This window comes from Notechis scutatus, chromosome 2 (genome assembly GCF_049901735.1).
Source record: "Notechis scutatus isolate UNSWTSFEM ecotype Mainland chromosome 2, rNotScu1.2, whole genome shotgun sequence".
Taxonomy (NCBI): Eukaryota; Metazoa; Chordata; class Lepidosauria; order Squamata; family Elapidae; genus Notechis; species Notechis scutatus.
In genome coordinates, this window is record NC_142010.1 from 126,851,903 (window position 1) to 126,870,168 (window position 18,266).

The following is an 18,266-nucleotide window of genomic DNA, read 5'->3' on the forward strand; positions in this document are numbered from 1 at the left end:
CAGGTACATGAAATCTCTTGTAGGCAGAAACAGACAAATACCAGTAATCTAAGCAAACATCAGGATAGGAATAGGAATCAGAATCAGGAATAGACAGAAAAACAGGAACCAGCAGTTCTTTGATTTACATTTACTTATTGTGGGTAGATGAGCATTCTCGTAAAACAGCGTTAAGCCTATGTTCACAAGAAGCCCATGTGAAACCTGGCAAGCAGTCTAGAAGGTGCCAGTCAGCATTACATGGAAGGATGCCTCTGCAGAAGCCAATATCTGGATTTTCCGGCAGACAAAGTCACCATGGACAATGCCCAGGAATCCAGAGGTCCAGAAGGCTGTTCAACAGCAGGTTAAGGCAACTTGGCAGATCCCAGCTTTGGGCCCACTTCAGTAATCACATTGTTGATGAAGCACTGTATGCTAGATTTCACCTCTTCAAAAAATGTGGCAAGAAAGTCTCAGGATAACTGTGAGAATTATGGGATTCTCACACAGGGTTGAGTGCTCGCTCCACTACTATTTTCTCTCTATATCAATGCCTATATATCAAAGGATCCCTCTGTTAAAGTACTGAAGGTTGCAGATGATAGTGATTGGTCTCATTAGAGACGATGATGAATCTACATACAGACAGGAAGTTGAACTGAACAAACCTCAACGGAACACATTCAAAATTGTAGAGATGATAGTAGACTTCAGGAGAAGCCCTCCTATTCTACCACCTCTTACAATACTAGACAACACAGTATCAACAACAGAGACCTTCCAAGTTCCTAGGTTCTATAATATCTCAAGACTTAAAATGGATACCTAATATCAGAAATGTCATTAAAAAACACAATAAAGAATGTTCTTCCTGTGCCAATTGAGAAAGCTCAAATTGGCCAGAGCTGCTGATACAGTTTACAGAAAAATTACTAAGTCTATCATTTGCATCTCTATAACTGTCTGGTTTGGCACAGCAACCAAACAAAACAGTCTTCAACGGATAGTTAGCACTGCAGAAAAAAACAAATTGAAACACCCCGCCTTCCACTGAAGACCTGTATACTACACGAGCTAGAAAGTGGGTGTGAAAATATCTTATATCATGGACCTAAATTATTTCAATGTCTTCCCTCAAAACGACGCTACAGGGCATTGCACGCCAAAACAACCAGACATAAAGAGTTTTCCCCCCATGCTATCACTCTGCTAAACAACTAATTCCCACAACACTATCTTATTCCCTGGGATGGCAAACCACGTAGGAAGACTGTATTACTATCATCTTCTCATCTTTCCTATTACCTATTTCCTTGGCTTCTTATGACTATAACTTTTTGTATCTTATGATTATTTCTATTTAGTATCCTATTATGATTTATGTTGATTGCTTATTTAGTATCCCATGACTATCACCGACTGTTGTACCTTATGATTGTATTTATGATTATGATTTATCACTTGTTGCTAAAATATACGAGAGCTTATGCACCAAAGACAAATTCTTTGTGTGTCCAATCACACTTGACCAATAAAGAATATTCTCTTCTATTTCATTCCAGAGTGGGAAAGAAAATCTCACTAGTATTTTCTGAAAAATTGTGTGATAACTTGTTTACCTATTATAGGAGTTATTTTAGAAAGAGAAAACCCTCTCCCAAATTACAACTATTTTATCAATATCCATAGTATAACTACTTGAGTTACATAAAATGCCATATGCTACCATATTATCCTGATTATAATTCAGCAAATTTACCTGCTTAAGTCTTAACTTTCTGAATTTAGATATCTGTGTTTTGAGGGATAAACACTTATAATAGAAGTCAAGGTTTTCAGTCTTCAGCTTCTTCATCTCTTTTATGTCTTTTATTTGTGAAATTAACACTTTCCAGCATTATTCTAAGGCACGGGTAAATTTGCAAATTACTTATCCATGGTTAACGTTATACTGTAATTTATTTAGTTTTCTAGAGTCCTATACTGAAGCATACCTCAACTACAAGAACTGGCGTAAATTCCTAAGATAAAACAACTTTAACAAATGCTGTCTCTTCCAAATGCTTGCAGAACAGAATTTGCAAGATCAAGCAAAGTATATTTAAAATAAAATCGGGAAGGAGAGCTGTGCTGCATTGCTATAAACAGGTGGAATCCTTCTTTGGGGTGCAATATTTGCTAGATAAACAAGAGAATGCAGTGAACAAATAACCAACCTCAGAGAAACATTTGGGAGTTAAGGAGGTTGGCTTCGAGGTTCAAAAAATGTTTAATTTTAGTTTTTGCACGCAGAACTATTGGCGAGATCCCCCACCCAAAGATTATTAAGCGTCCGATACCAAGAGCGCAAAAAAACCCAAAAGTGAAGCAAAAAAGCAGTTCCGTTCCCGGACAAAATGGCCGCCGTCTTCTCCTCCCCTCCGCGCCATATCCGGGGGAGGGGGGAATGCGACCGGAAGTGGGTCGCGTTTCCAAGATGGCGACACCCTATGTTACTGATGAAACCGGTGAGTGAGGGAGCTGCGGTTGGGGTGTGAGGGACGTAATTTCAAGTGCCAGACCCTTTCTTCCCCTGACTCCCTCCAACTCGGACACCCGCCCTCCCCACCTTCGCGCCCGACCGCTCCATCCCGGGTTCTTTTCCGAAGCGAGGCTCCACCCCATCTCCATCCCCGTTTGTCCGTCCCGCTCTTACGCCACGCCCCCCTCGAGGGCGTCCCTCCTTTTCTCTCTGGGCTACCTGTTCTCCTCGCCTCTGGGCCCCGCCCCTTCCCGGGCTCGTCTTCTCGCGCCACGCCCCTTGCAGCAAGGCAGCCCTCTCCGCGCCCGCGGAAAGCCAGCCCGGGGGGTGTGTAGGTGGTGCGAGGCGCTTAAGGTTTCCCTCTTCTTCGCTTTCTCACGTGCGTGGCAGCAAGAGGGCAGCCCCTACGGGGATTGCCTTTGCAGTATCCCGGGAATTCCCGTGGGACTCTTACCTCCGAGGGCGTCTAACTCTAAATAAAGCTTTTTAGTCATTGTATATGCATATGTGTGTCCTTTTCTATCGAAGCTCTTCCATCGAAGTAGTGGGCCACCAATTCCTCTCATCCCCAACCAGTTTAGGTGGAAAAGATGAGGATTGCAGCCCAATATATCCGAAGAAATCAGGTTTAGTGGGAGAAATGGTTATCGAAATCAAACTAGGGGTATCTAATTAGGGATCTGAAAATGGCATCTAATCAAATTAGTCAGCTTTGGGGGCTTAGGTATCTAAATCAAATGATATCGGTGATGGGATCCAACAACACGACCCTGGTACAGATATGGCTGTAAAATCTATTTTTGTTTCTTCCCCACCTTTTCTCATAATGAAGTCTGATAAAAGAAGCATTTGTTGCTTAAAAGATTTCAATGATTTTTTTAAAAAAATCTTCAATAGGCTTAATAAATTCCTAATAAAATAGTAAAATTTCTAAGGAAGTCCTTCCACCGATTTTGCTTCTCCCCCCACATAGGTGAGTATCTACAATTTTGTATGCATAGCTTCTACATGCCAAACATCTAATGTGGGTCTTAAGCTCACTGTTCTCTTTTTAAGTGAATTTCCATCCATTTTTGGATTGCAGATGTTACTGGTTTCTTCCCCCCTAAAACGTGTCTTGGAATATAATTTAACAGTTGTGCAGAATTTTTGAAGAGGTTAAAATTTCTGAACTTTTTTCTCCCTTGACCAATTGAAGTTTCAGGGTAATCCTCCTGGACTTTTTAGTCAAATCCATATATAATAGAAGAGTCTTTAATGTCACCTTTTCAATATAAAAACCTTGTTTATCATGTTTTTTTCTCTTCAGAATAGTTTTATGAGATGGATTAAATTAAGAGAGAAATTGACTAAAATCACCCTGTCAGCTTTGTGTCTGCATTAGAGATTTGAATCCAAGTCTCTTTAGTAAATTGCTGCGGTTGATTTAAGGAAGCAGTGTAGCCTTGCTGCCTCTGAAAATATTAGTGATTTTTTATGTTTCTGTTTTCCTTATGCCAGTTTTGTCATGCGTGTTATGCATTATTTATGTTGCATATAATCATATGCTGCACATGTCATTTTATCTTCTTTTTTAATGAGAATCCTGTGCTAACTTACAGGATCATCTGACAGAACTGACAGGAATATTTTGAAGTATTAAGTGTTGCCCTGTAAAAAAAAATCCATAATTACTTGTGAAGAACTGTAGAGGCATTTTTCTTTCATTTCTTTATATCTTTATCTTTCATATAAAAAAAGGTAAAAAGTCTCCTTTGTGTTAGTTCCTGAATTCCTCATGACATCATGGAAACCCCCATCTAGCTTTATTACCAAAGGTATCAAAGTAGTTTGCCATTGTTTTTTGCTAAAAGTTTTTTGTTTTTGTTTTTCACTTCTTTGCCTAGTAGATAGCCTTGGTATTTCTTAGTGGCCAGTGGTCTCCCCTCCAGACACTAACCAGGGTCATCTCCATCCTACTGGTGCACACCGATCTTCCTCATTTATTAGCAGGAAGACTCAAGTCCAGGAAGCCCCCTCTGGCACTTGCACAACATCTGCCCAACAATTTTGAAAAGCTAAATGGGTCGCTGAACTCCTAGACGTAGGAAGACATATAAATAATCCCACAAACATTGGTATTTGAACACAGATCTTTTAAACATATTTTTTTGTGTTTTACTAATTCAGGTAATATATTAATATATATTGCTAGCTCATGTATGACATGTCATACACCAAATAATCTAACCAGGATTAGATTTTTATGATTAGTTAAATTAGGCTGCTTGTGGAATTTGAATGGCTGGTTGGGTTTATGTATATCTTTTTCCTGTTTTGCAGAGGAATTTTTCACAATGTTTTTTTTTAAGGCTTGAAATTCCTAATGATCACCCAAGAAAATATGACTGATTGGTTGATTGATTGATTGATAGCAGTTTCCTTCTCAAACTAAAATAACCAACCCATATTTCAGGAAAATACATTGCATCCACACAGCGTCCAGATGGTACTTGGAGAAAACAAAGACGGGTGAAAGAAGGCTATGTTCCCCAAGAAGAAGTGCCAGTGTAAGTCTGATCCTCATCCTTCTCTTCTTATGGATATGTACAAAGAAGTAGCCACACAAGCAAAATAAATGCTCTTGTAACAACTTAAAGGCTAACATAAGCATGATTGCCTGCCTCACAAACTATCTTATCTGATGCAGGAAATGTTATTTTATATAGTCTTTATCCTCCCATTGTATTAGTCGTGTCTAGGAGGGCAAGAAAGCAAAAAACAGAACATTGCCAGGACACACACACACCTTCCATCATCATCTTCAGTCTTTGGAATGATACTCTTGAAAAAAACAGTTTTCATTAGTGATATGGCTTCAGATCAGGAGAAATTTGGTCTGCTTTTGATAGGAAAAGCTTGGAATTCTCACTAAGCATTTAATGCTTTTAGATATATTTTTTTTGGGGGGGGAACCCCCACCTACTGACTTTTCGAACATTTAGATGTTCAAGACAGTATATAATTATAATTCTATCTCAGTTTCCTTTTCCCCTTAAAATTTTTCTTTAGCTGGGATGGCTGAAGTGAAATTTCCTTATTCCAGGGCAGTAAGTTTCTGAACATATTACTACATTATATTTTTTCCTTACTTTTGATAATGGAATGATGGATAGGGTTTTTTTTGCAGTCTTCTTTCTAACATGTGCTATGTTAAAAGTTATTGGCCGATTGTGAAAGTTTAGTTTCATGACCACAGTGGTGAGATCCAGTTTGTGAATCCTTTAGAAAAGGGGTGGGGAATTATAGTACCTTTATGACCTGTGGACTTCAACTCCCAGAATTCCTGAGCCAGCTAGACTAGCTCAGGAATTCTGGGAGTTGAAGTCCACAGGTCATAAAGAGACCATAGTCTTTAGAACTATGCAGGACTATGATTTCAGTGTGAACAGAGAACAAAGCTGATATCGCATTGTGTAGTACTGTAGGATTATGAATAGTTCTAAACAGTTCACAACAATTATCTCAGGACTGTTAACAGTAATAATGATTTTTATAGCTTGGAGGGCACCAGGCTGGGAAGGTTTCTTCATAATGGCATAAAGAATGTCCAATAAGAATGTCTGTTGATTGGTCAGCAGACAGAAATATTCAATGCTTGGCTAAAGTATTTTCATTTCCCTAGAATGTGATGCAGCGGGAAGCAAGAAATTTGGGCATTTTGTGCAACTATGCTATAGCCCAGGGCTGTCAAACTCCTGGCCTGCGGGCCAGATGCATCATGCGCTGGCCACGCTCATGCCCAGTTTAGTGAAGGGGGAAAAAGTCTCAATACGTCACATGATGCTGCCATGACACGGTGAGTTTGACACCCCTGCTATAGCCAAATTTAACGGCAAAAAGTCAGAGGGTCTGGGATGCTGATGCGGGACCTTTCTGCAACTCCTTAACGCAGCTGCCATTTCCCCCAGGTTTGGATAGTGGTCCTTTGCAATTGCAGCACAATCCCAAAATGTTTTACTCAAGGAGCTCAATATGGGTACTTTGCACATTCCCCTGCATGCAGTTCAGCACTTTTCTGCCTTTGAATGGGAATGTTGCACAGCCGTTGTCTTTTTTAGACCAGAAGTGATTGTCCCAAGTTTCAGTGTTCATCTAGTAGACATGAAGCAGCATAAAGATTGCTTGCATTAGTCTACTCTGAAAAATGACTGGGAAAATTTGCTGAGACCACCTGACCTAAGCTACGTCCCTGATATTTAATATACAGTATTTCCATTTTGTAGGTTGCTATGCAAAGTTAACACTTTCTAGAATGACCTGTATGCTCTTAAGTTAGATTTCTGCACCTTGGTATGCTCCAAATGTTTTAATAATGACCAGTTTGATTCCCAGACAGCACTTTTTTGTCACTGCAACACTTCTAAGAAAGTTTTCAAACAGTCACTCCTCCAGGGAGGTTGGGGGAGGGTTCCTTAGTGCTCTCTGAGCTTGGTGGTTTCCTTGACATTTCATTATCAAACTAGGTAACATCATCAGTGCTAGCTAGGACTCTTCTATCAGAGTCACTCCTCTCAGTCCAGCCTATTTTACAGAAGCTCCATGTGTGGATAAAGTGAAGATAACCTTCCGTGTCTGCCGCCTTGAACTTCCCAAGGAAACATGGTCTGTCTTTACACCACGTTCTCTTTTATTTCATGCAGGTATGAGAATAAATATGTGAAGTTCTTTAAAAGCAAGCCAGAGTTACCTCCAGGCTTGAATCCAGAAGTCCACACGCCTGTGGCCCGTCAAACGTCAAAGGGACCCGAGGGTGGAGAGACAGGGCTCTCTAAGACCGCCAAGAGGAATCTCAAACGGAAGGAGAAGAGAAAACAGCAGCAGGAAAAAGGGGATCGAGATGCCGATGACCTGATTCAGTCTCTAGAGAAAACAACCTTGTCGGCGACACCGAGCAGCTGTGGGGATGGTAAGCTGGCTGTGTCTGATGCCAACCCAAGGGCCCCCGCTGGCAGCAGGGATGTCTCGTCGGCTTCCGACACTGCCACCTTAGAGAAGAACAAGAAAATTAAAAACCTGAAAAAGAAACTACGGCAGGTGGAGGATCTGCAGGCGAGGATTGACTCTGGGGAGATCAAGCAACCGACCAAAGAGCAGTTAGAGAAGCTGGCTCGACGGAAAGCTTTGGAAGAGGAACTTGAGGACCTGGAACTGGATTTGTAAAGGGTTGGAATATCAACCGGACCTAGTGTGCATAGGAACAAACCGTCCCCCGGGGAAACGTTCTCAGAACTGTACAACAAAAAGACCAGAAGATGGTGATGTCTTCAGCCTTCTCCTTTGTATCATTATTTTATTTTATGTTGGTGCTGTCTAAATTTTTAAAAGTATTTCTCCCAGCTGTTGATGTGTTAGCTATCTAGGACTTCTTTAAGGACAACAACTTTGCCACCTAGTTCTTTCTAGTTTCTTCCTCCCCTTCCCACCTCCATTCCTGTTCCAGGTGGGTGGCTGAAATGTCATTTCACACCGAGGGGCTGGCTTTCAGAGGCATCTGAGCAGGGCGAGCAGTCTCTTTTTTAACTGCTGCCACTATATTATATTCAACATTCTCATGTTCTCTGTAACAATCACACAGCCTTCCATCTTCTCCTTCCTCTTCATTTTGAAAAAGGGATGCAATAATAAAAATTGCAGTAGTGACTTCTAACTCTAGGACATCTGTGTTTTACCCCCAATGTACTTTTTTTTTTTTTTTTAAAAAAAAGTCTTCTGTATGATATTAGCATTTTTATAGGCTTCCCTTTCTTTGGCTGGTGGATGCAGCCCAGTGTCAAAAGCGGTCTGTGATAGATGTGAAAATGGCAAAAGGGACAGTAGTTCAGTGATGGAACATGTGTTTTATATGCAGACGTTTTGAAGTCTGATCCCAATTATCCTCAGATTGGAAGAAAAGTCCTGTTTGAAGCCCTGGGTGGTCACTGTCAATCGGTCTTAACAATGCTGATCTCACAGTGCTTTGGTTTATCTAAGGCAGCTCCCAGGCTGGGGTTGCATAACATGCACCTTGAGACTAAAATGGAATGACTTATAATGGCAGCTTGTTGCATGAGTCTAGAGACCTTGTCTTATGTTGTGTGATCTAGACTATCAAATTTAAGTAGCAAAATTTATTTCCTTAGTCATATCCGGACAACAAATCTGCTTGACTGCCAAGTGGCAGTAGAAGAGATTGATCTAAAAGTTTCCCTCTAATCATTGTCCAGAGTTTTTGCATCCCAGATAAAGTCCCTGAACATTTTGTGCTTGGTTAACTAAGAGCTGGATGTTTTGTGTGAATCTGGTCCTTGTGTTTCATGTAAGGATTAGAAATAGAATTGATAATAAATATGTGTGGATATGGTGTGGTCATCCTCGGTGTAGTAGGCACAGTTCTTGTCCCTTTCAGATAACAGGAAATTTAAACTTGGGGAAAAGTGAAGAGAAAGGCAGAATAAACAGGTATCTTCAATTTGAATAAAAGTCCAAGGGCTTCTTAACCAAGATAACTAAATTCTCTCTCTCCCTCTCTCCTCTCCTTTCTCTTTCATTTCTATATTAGAACAGTGGTCAAGAATTACCACAGCCTAAGACCAATTCTGAGAATCGGTTCACATAAAACAGAGGTATCAAACTTGCGTTGTCACAATGGTGTCACGTGACGTATTGGGACTTACTTTTCCCCTTCACTAAACCAAGCATGGCCAGCACATGACGTATCCGGCCCGTGGGCCATGAGTTTGACAGCCCTGGCTTAAAACATAGGACCAAATTTTAAGGGAGGAAATGACCAATCCTGAGGTGACCAGAAACTACACGTAACTTTTGGAGTGATAATAATAAAGTCTGCAAAGAAAAGAGCAGTTGTGTATAATATGGGTAGCTGTGTTATAGACATGGCCAGGACAAAATTTTTCTGTTTGTTAGTTTTTTGTGGGATGTTCTTTGATGCTGAATGTGTTATTTATTTATGTATTGATTGATGTCATGCCTTTCACTCTGCAACTCAAGGTGACACACAATACTCCCTCTTTCTAGTTGACCTCACAAACACCACTGTGTTAAACTGCCATTTTTATATATTCGCCATCTCACATAGCAGAAAGCTGAAATTGAGTAACTTGGAATAATTTTTTTAAAAAATGTGTGGTTTTATACACACAGAGAGAGACAAAGAGTTGAGGCTGCAGATGACCCTACAGTACATGCTGTCTTCCTGGTTATGAGAAAAAATCTGCAGTTTAATCATATTATATCTAGATATGTTAATACACTAAAATATTTTCATCGATGTCAGAGGATCGATCTTTCATGTGTCCCAGCTGGGATGTGTATTCGGTTTAAGAAAACAAAATTTAATTTCACACTTCTAGTTTAAATTGAGATTTTTCTTTCTGTCTCTTAACTAACACTGGCATGAGCAAAGTGCAGTCTCTGTGCCAGACTCTGAGCAAAAATTGAAGCTTTCCAGGTACCACTGGGTTACAGTGAAATTACCAAAGGCAGAAGATGGGAAAGAAGCAAGGGAGTTTAAAAAAAAATCAGGCTAAAGTTTCAGTCATGAAATCAGCGTTGCAGTTCAAAGTCAGTGTCAAGAAATAGAGTGTACACTGAATGACTTTTGTTAGTGGAAGGTAACGTTGTTGGTGTCGGATTGCACCTTCTGTTCAGGAACGGGTAAAACCCAGCAGCAGCTGCTCCTATAGCTGTGTGAAAACAAAGGACAGTAACATTGGCCAATGCTGGATTAAGGGTTTTGTTACCTTTGTCCAGCAGGTGGTGCTAAAATTAATAGGGCTGTCTTGTATGCTCAGCTACTTTATATGTATCATTTTGTCACCACTTCACACACATGCTAATATTCCTTTAGATGAGGGGCGTCCAACCTTGGCAACTTTCAGACCTGTGGACTTCCACACCTAGAGTTCCCCAGACAGTTGTTCAGCATAGCTGGCTGGGGAATTCTGGGAACTGAAGTCCATGGGTCTGAAAGTTGCAAAGCTTGGATACCTCTGCTTTAGATGGACTAGCAAAAACTCATCCCTCAGGGTAACACACACACACTACCCCATATACTGAATGACAAATTTGCAGGTCTCTTTTTAGACCAACATGCCTGGCTAAGGCATTCATATATTACTAACCTAGATCCCATCTCAGACTGTTTTTCCCCTATTCCTCTGTAGCCCTTAGATGCAGGTCACTGAGCTCATGGCTGAGAGTAAAAAGAATAACTGCATCACTTGAAAAATTAGCTTTGCTTTCCAGGGAGCCACTCATCAGACAGATGAGGACTCAGGATAGTGTTGTCTACTACTAGGGACGATCTGGGGAACAGGACCCCTTCTAGCAAGCATTGGTTCCAACTATCATCAGCCTTTCCAATTGTAGCCAATAGTCAGGAACATCATTTGCGGTGCAAACGAATTGGAGAATACCACATGGTTCCCAAATATCCTTTATCTGCTGTTTACCCAGCTGTCCTTTTGTTTTACCAGAACGATTAAAGGATCACCTGGAGAAGCTTAGGGGTACATCAAAAACACAGCTGCTGCTGTTGTTCCCCTCCCATTGTTTCCCTCCCAGCAAGGTTTGTATCTTTCTCTAATTTGTACTAGGAGCTGAAGGTGGCTGATAGGTTTGGTGAAATGCATGTTAATGAAAGCTATAGTCCCTAGACAAAACTTCCAGGAGTTATTATTCTTCCAACTCTATGATATCTTTTCCTTGGTCTCTGATGAACTCTATTTTCCTTTATTTCAATTGTACTCCTTGTCGAGTAATTTTAAACATAGGGTAACTTTTTTGAATGTTCCCCTTGTGGTTTTTAATCTTTCTTTCAAGAAGCTCACTCTCCTTTTGACTTAAAAGTCCTTTGCGGCAGGTGGGTGGGTGGTTCAAAATGCTGTAACTCAAAAGCACAAGTTGACAGGCTTACGGATTCTGGTTGAAAAATAAAGTCAAGTCTTGCAACCTGAAGTATTTTGCTTTTACATGATGGGCGAAACTTAAATATGTGAAGTGGGGGAAGTCCTTGCCACTGAGGGCAAACATTTGGTTATTTTGACATCTGCTTTCATTTGCTATTTGCTTCAGCGTTTGATTTTCCCTCCAGTCAATAAGTAAGATCATATAAATGCCAAGGAAGGCAGAGATTAAACCAAATGATAAATAACACTGGTGTTTTTTTTCAAGATAATGTTAAGAATTGTCACCTGAATTTCAACTCAGTTAATACATGGGGTAGGCCTTATGTTTAGAAAAAAAGTAGATTGCACAGTACTGTATAGTATATTTTTATTACACACTTGTATATGCACCAGACACAAATTCCTTATGTGTTCAATCACACTTGGACAATAAAGAACTCTATTCCATTCCATTCCACTGTTGGATGACATGCATCCGCCAAATGTCACAAAACAAAGCTGTTAGCTAATTATTCTTTGCAGGATCCTTTGTTGACCAAATACACCTCTAGTTTATTTTGAAAGTGTTGAGATTTATTTGCAAAATTAATTGGGGCAGAGATTCTTTACCATTTATATTCCCAGATAAGCATCTATCAGAGTCAAAGTCACATTTTAAGCAAAAATGAGATTTTACAACAGTGGAGCTTGATATGATGTATAAACCCAGCTATTGTAGCTTATACAGTGATGTTTGGCTTAATATGTGAATTTAGCCAAATATTATTCAACGTGTCATGCTTTTTAAAAAAATTATACGTTAGTGCAAGTGTAAATCTAGCCAGAATTTAGGGCTGTTAAAGCTGTTGACTATTGGCTCAAGGATATTTGTGTTTGAACTGGATTATTTAGCAAATCCATCAATTTAAATAATTCTTCCTAAACCAGGGCCATTTCTTAATGTATTAATGTATCTGTTATTCCAATTTTAACATTCATAGTCAACATTGTTTTTGTAGAGGAAATCCCCTTTTGGTGTTAGTCAGAAATTTCCCCCCAATAAAAACTGCAGTTCCTGAGAAGGGTTTCTACAAGAGGGAAAGGAGGATTACATTCTTATGCTTGATTGGAGGCAATAATTAACCTCAAGCTTATTGAATTTTCAATTCAATTATAACTATGAAGGAGAATATTTGTAGCTCAGGGTCAAAAAGAGGGCTCCTTGGTGCTTTCTGAATTTGCTTTCTTGCAGATGTTTCATTACCCAAACTAGTTAGCACTGATGATGTTACCTAGTTTGGGTAATGAAAAGTCTGTAAGAAAACAACCAATCTCAGAGACTACCAAGGAGCCCCAGTCATAACTATATTGTACTCAAAGTCTCATCTAACATGTCTATAAATATGGTGCTAAATCAGCAATGCTATAAGTTTGGCCCCCAATCTGTTGTCAAATACAGTATAGTTCAGTGGTTAGCAGGTCAGATCTAGGGATCAAATTTATGTTCAGTCATGAAACAGTCTTGATCATCAATTGCTACTTTTTGTCTAAAAACTGGGTGTGAAGACTAAAAACAAATTTGTAAGAATGTTGAATACCTATCTGAATAATATATTGTGTTATTTCCTTAGTTTTAATATTAAGACTTGTAGTTCAATAACTGTTGCATAGAGATGATGAGAGCTGTATAACAACACAAACACAATATTCTAAGTTGGTCAATTTTATTTTAGTTTCAGCTACGTAAAGGATTAACTCAACACATTTCTTTGAGGAAGAGCCAACCAGCTTTGCAATGATACTGTCTTCACTCTTATGACACAATCGGCTCATCTGATACCAAGTTGCTAACACAAAAGGATCTTGTTGACTTTCTGTGGTGTGACAATTCCTGGGTTGACAATAGAATTCCCAGCCAGAAGGCTTACCAATAGATTCCACGAACTCCACTCACAATGGCTTTGGAGAGAAAGCTGTCCTTGTCCAAGGAGCTTAATTCCTCTGAACCTCATTATTTCTATCAATCAGAAATATCAAGGATTGTGGTAACCTGCCACTTTCTCTAGTAAAGGTAATCCTTGACTTATGACCACAATTGAGCCTATGTTTTCCATTGCTAAGTAAGACATGTATTAGAAGAATTTTGCTCCGTTTTACAACTTTTCTTGCCCCAGTAGTTAAACCACTCTGGGAGTTTATTGTTCTCATCTTTTGTCCGCGTCTCATGTTTTCAATTTCTTAGTTTTAGGAATCAATTGCAGAAATACTGTATATCTGTTACATGCAAATGAACACCACATAGATTTTAAATATCATATAATAAAGCATTGTACAGTTTATTTGATTTTGGTTTAGTATATTGTCTGGACATGCTAAGTCAATATGTGGCTTATTTAATAAACCAGGGTTCAACAAATCATGCCTTAGTTAACATAATGTAGAAATCCCAGATAAGCCTTTAGTCTAGAATACACCTTGGAAATGATAGACCAGCTGTTATGTTCTTAAGCCATTCTACTACCGTGTTTCTCACAAAATAAGGCCGGGCCTTATTTTTTTTTGAGCCCCGAAAAAACGGCTAGGATGTCTTTTCGGGGGTGAATTAATCCCCCCCCCCGGTGCACCAGCGCCGTCTCCAACAACAGCGTCTGAGTCACTCCCGCTTTTCCCCTGTCCCCGTAACAACAGGAAAAAAAGATTTTGAGGTACCTGGGAGCGCCGTGTGCTGTGTTTTGGTTTAATCCTGAGTGGCTGGGTGGGCGTGAGAAGAGCCAAGCGAGCGTCTCTGCTGCTGCTACCCTTGGTGCTCCAGCCTCGGGCTCTGCAAGTTTGCAAAGTTCCGGTGCGCAGCCCATTCCTGCATTCCACTTTAGCCGCTTCTTGGGTGGGGGAGCTGCCTCCGTAACTTCCACGGTTCCCGCCGCTGCTGCCGCTGTTATTGGAGACGGCGCTGGCGAGAGGGACAGCTGCAGCTCGGCCTGGGCGCTTGGAATGCAGGAACGGGCTGCGCACCGGGACTCTTGCAAACTTGCAGAGCCCAAGGCTGGAGCACCAAGGGTAGCAACAGCAGAGATGCTCGCTCGGCTCTTCTCACGCCCACCCAGCCACTGGGGATTAAACCAAAACGCAGCGCGCAGCGCTCTCAGGTACCTCAAAATGTTTTCTTTTCCTGTTGTTACGGGGACCGGGGAAAAGCGGGAATGACTCAGACGCTGTTGTTGGAGACGGCGCTGGTGAGAGAGGCGCCAGCACTGGTGGGAACCATGGAAGCTACGGAGGCCTGAGAAGCGGCTGAAATGCTCCTGGACATCCACGCCGACGCCGCCCGCCTGCTGACCCAGGTAAGGGAGGGGTAAGGGAGCCCTCTGTGCTCCACCATGGTGTTAGGAGCGGCTGATGGTGAGGCGTAGCTGCCCGCGGGGCATTCCTAATGGCAAGTTCCCCCCAGCCTTCCCCCCCCACCCAATTTCACATGTTTTAAACTAGGCCTAAATTTGGGGGGAGGGGCTTAATTTCATTTTATGCCTAGAAAACAAACTATTGCGGGGGGCGTATTGTTGGAGAAACACGGTAGTTTAACTCTATGGCATTCTTAACCAACATATTTCAGCCTAATACATGAACCCAGTCTGTGTGATTAGGTTGTATTTCAAAGCATCATGGGAACTCAGAGAAAACTGAACAAGAAAAACTGTTAATTCAACCATGGTAAGTGCACAACATAAGCACAAGCTATATGTTGTCTTGTAGCAATTTAGAAAGCCTCTGCTTTATTCTCTGGAATTCCTTTTATGCATTCAGCTCCTTCACTACATTATTATTTTGCTTTACTCTCTTTGAGATTCCAGATTGACTTCATTTCAAAGGAACCCAGAGATTGTTTTGCTTCACAACAGTCACTTATAAAGCTGATGGGCAGTGCAAACTTTGAAAGAGAAGATATGTATGTATTTTCCCTGTGGTGTGAATTAGCAACATCGTAGAAGATGGATGGAACCAGTAGGGGGAAAAGGAAAAAAACAGAAATCTAAATTCATAATCTCTAAAATGATGCCTTGTGGGCATAATTTGTTTAAAAAAAACAACACCCTGAAATATTCCCATTCTTGGTCCTCTCCCCTGAAGATATTTTAGTAGATTCAAAAGTCATTACCAGCTTTTTGAGTTTAGCTGCTATTGTCCAATTTGCTTAAACGTTTCCGTGAAGAGTTGAAAGTTCCTTGACAATGTATGCGCTCTCAGAACCAATGCAACATCCTTCACATCTGTTTTGCAATGCAGGATTCATTAGCGCATACTGTTCATTGGTAGTCAGTGACTTCTCAATGCAGAGTAAGCAAGCTGCTGCTTGACCCCTCAAAAATAAGCTCATAGTTGAGAAATGCCTCCAAGTGCTCTGTAAAGAAATGATGAAGTGATAAAGAATGTAATCGTAAAGAAATAAATGAAATGATAAAGAAAAAAAAGCTTTCATCCCTCCTCCATTCAGTCCATCCAGGGTGCCACAAATGTCTAACAAAGGCATGGGAGGGTGGGCCAGGGGTTCAAACTTCTCGTAGGTTAGTAACTTTGCTTGCCTCCTTTGCAAAGGGAAGGAATTTTCAGTGAGGTAAAACAGCCCTTCCCACAAAGGGCCTCCCAAAGCCGACACGTCCTCTGCTTTCTGTTCGGCTCAGTTCTTTTGGAGGGCCTAATGCATTCCAGATGTGCTGCTACGAATTCACAAAGGTTAGCAATCTGCAGGGCTTTCTGATTTCCCAGAGCTTGTCTGTGTGTGTGTATTAGCAACAGTATTTGTAAGCAACAATGCCTGTGACTAATTAAAACTTTTGTGGCTGGCAAGGACAGGCAAATGAATACGTGGTGGACATTTTCATGGTGAATGGGACATGACTAACTCCTCCTCATGCCAACAAAGTTCTGATCTGTCCAAAGGATGACTACTACAGTCATAGGAAAAGAACTCGGGGTGTATCTGATAAGAAAAAGAAATGGAGCAGCTTACTCCCAAAGGCAAGAGAGAGAAACATACATCCTTATTTTTCTGACCTGGGCTTCACAAAATCACGAAGCAGACTCCTTGTACCGACAAAACCCCCTTTTATTAGGCTAATGGGAATTCCTATCATTCACATCTAGCAAAGTCCCAGCAAACAGTCTTTCAAAGGGTGAATTACAACCACGGACCTTATCAGGCTTGGAGAACTGCCAGGCCAATAGCTTCCAAGCGCAAATGCTATACAAGAAAATATTTGGCAAGGAGTCTTTGAGAGTCACAAACAAATCTTCACACTAATTAAACAAACTAATTGCCTCCTGCAAACACCACTCCCCTTTCGCTCCACTCTATTCCGTATGGGAGGCGCCATTCACCATCCACCTGTGCCTTTACTCCCGAGTCTACCTTTGTTCCTTAACTGTTCCCTTCTCCTGGCAGGTCTGTGCACGCGCACATTGGAAGCAGGCTCCAGCCGTTCTTCTGCCCCACTGATCTCCGACTCCGAAGGCAGCTGATAACTGTCAGATGGCAGAGCACTCATCAGGGTTTTCCGCAGACTCCAGGTTCCTCCCCAAACTCCTCACTGTCCAAGTCTGCCGCCAGCTCTGCTGGCCGCTGGGGGGACACATTTATACAGGTAGGCCTCAATTTGCAACCATTCCTTTAGTGATCATTCGAAGTTATATGGGCACTGAAAAAAGTGACTTATGATTGTATTTCACATGACCACTGCAACAATCCCAACATTCTGTGCCATCCATGAAGCCTAGCAGGGATGGCTGGCATGAAAGGATGCCTACTAAGAGACCTGTTTCCAAGAGGGCTAATGCTTTGCTGTGATCCTGGGGTTACACATACACAATCCATCAGATGCTGGTAGGAAGCCACAACTGAGCAGAGAATCACAAGTGATATGAGCTGGGGCCATTGTTATGGTACTATTGGGAATCTTTTGTTTAGGGCATTGTGGTTTACTGGTCCACTATCACAGCCCTCCCATTCACTGCCAGCCAGCTGTCAAAATCAGAGCCTTCATCAGCCCCTTGCCACACACATTCACCGACACAAACCCACCAAACTACACATTAACTGCCAACAGTAAACAAAGTAAAAGTAAACAAATTGCAACCAGGTTTGGTATACAGTAGAAAGATGACACGATGGAATGGCTATGGCTATTTGGACTACCTGGATTTGGAGATGTTTCATTTTTAGCCCTGAGTAGGGTTATAATTTGGATTGAATGTTTTGTTAAATGTTTTAAATATCCATTACATATCAAGAAGATGGGATGGCCAAAAACTAAGTAGAGAGTGTCTGTATGATTGTTGTCCCCACATTTTTCTGGACATTTATTGAGTTGTCCAGAATTGCAGAAAGTTTGAGAAACACTGGTTTAGCTAAATGTACTTGACCATGATGGCAGCAAACATATCAAAAAGGTCTTTGTGCTGCCATCTATTGCTTGTCCAGATTTTGTCCAGATTCAGGTCAAATCTAGTAACCTGACTTTAATTCACTACTTCATTTTTAACACGCTTAAGAGACTAGGCTTTAGCACAAAAGTCAAAAGTTCTGATAAGTGAAATGAAGACAGCCATCTGCAAAGGATCCCCCCCCCCCCAGCCTTCAACTCCCAGAACTCCTAGAGCGCTGGCGAGGAATGGGAAAAATCTAAAGTTGCTCACCATCTCCTGTGATTTCTGTCTAATCTGTCTGTTTAATATTATCATCATAATAAAATAATATAAAAATAGTTATGTTAACAGAAGCTTTTAATATACCCCCTTTCCACCATAATCCTCTGTCTGTGTCAGAGATGAATAAGTGCTGGGGT

At 41.1% G+C, this 18,266-nt stretch overlaps 1 protein-coding gene across 2 annotated transcripts; it reads left to right on the forward strand.

Annotated features, from left to right (window-relative positions):
• The first annotated feature begins 2,428 nt into the window (after positions 1-2,428).
• On the forward strand, positions 2,429-13,769 carry PYM1 (PYM1 exon junction complex associated factor). 2 transcript variants are annotated; one of them, XR_015747753.1, is made up of 5 exons: positions 2,429-2,489; positions 4,959-5,052; positions 7,186-7,800; positions 11,020-11,111; positions 13,164-13,769. XR_015747753.1 is itself a non-coding variant. In XM_026678728.2 (3 exons), exons 1-3 carry the CDS (start codon positions 2,429-2,431, stop codon positions 7,703-7,705), a joined length of 675 nt encoding a protein of 224 aa, XP_026534513.1. In that variant the 3' UTR covers positions 7,706-9,379. The 2 variants fall into 2 exon arrangements, 1 of the variants encoding a protein (XP_026534513.1); XM_026678728.2 differs by lacking the exons at positions 11,020-11,111; positions 13,164-13,769 and having other exon boundaries at positions 7,186-9,379.
• The last annotated feature ends 4,497 nt before the right edge of the window (positions 13,770-18,266 follow it).

What these genes read in the sequence shown, in the direction of transcription:
- PYM1 (XM_026678728.2), top strand. Translation starts at nt 2,429, where the DNA reads ATGCGACCGGAAGTGGGTCGCGTTTCCAAGATGGCGACACCCTATGTT. An exon ending in CTATGTTACTGATGAAACCG is followed by an intron (nt 2,490 to 4,958) that starts GTGAGTGAGGGA and finishes CCCATATTTCAG; the next exon opens with GAAAATACATTGCATCCACA. An exon ending in CCCCAAGAAGAAGTGCCAGT is followed by an intron (nt 5,053 to 7,185) that starts GTAAGTCTGATC and finishes TATTTCATGCAG; the next exon opens with GTATGAGAATAAATATGTGA.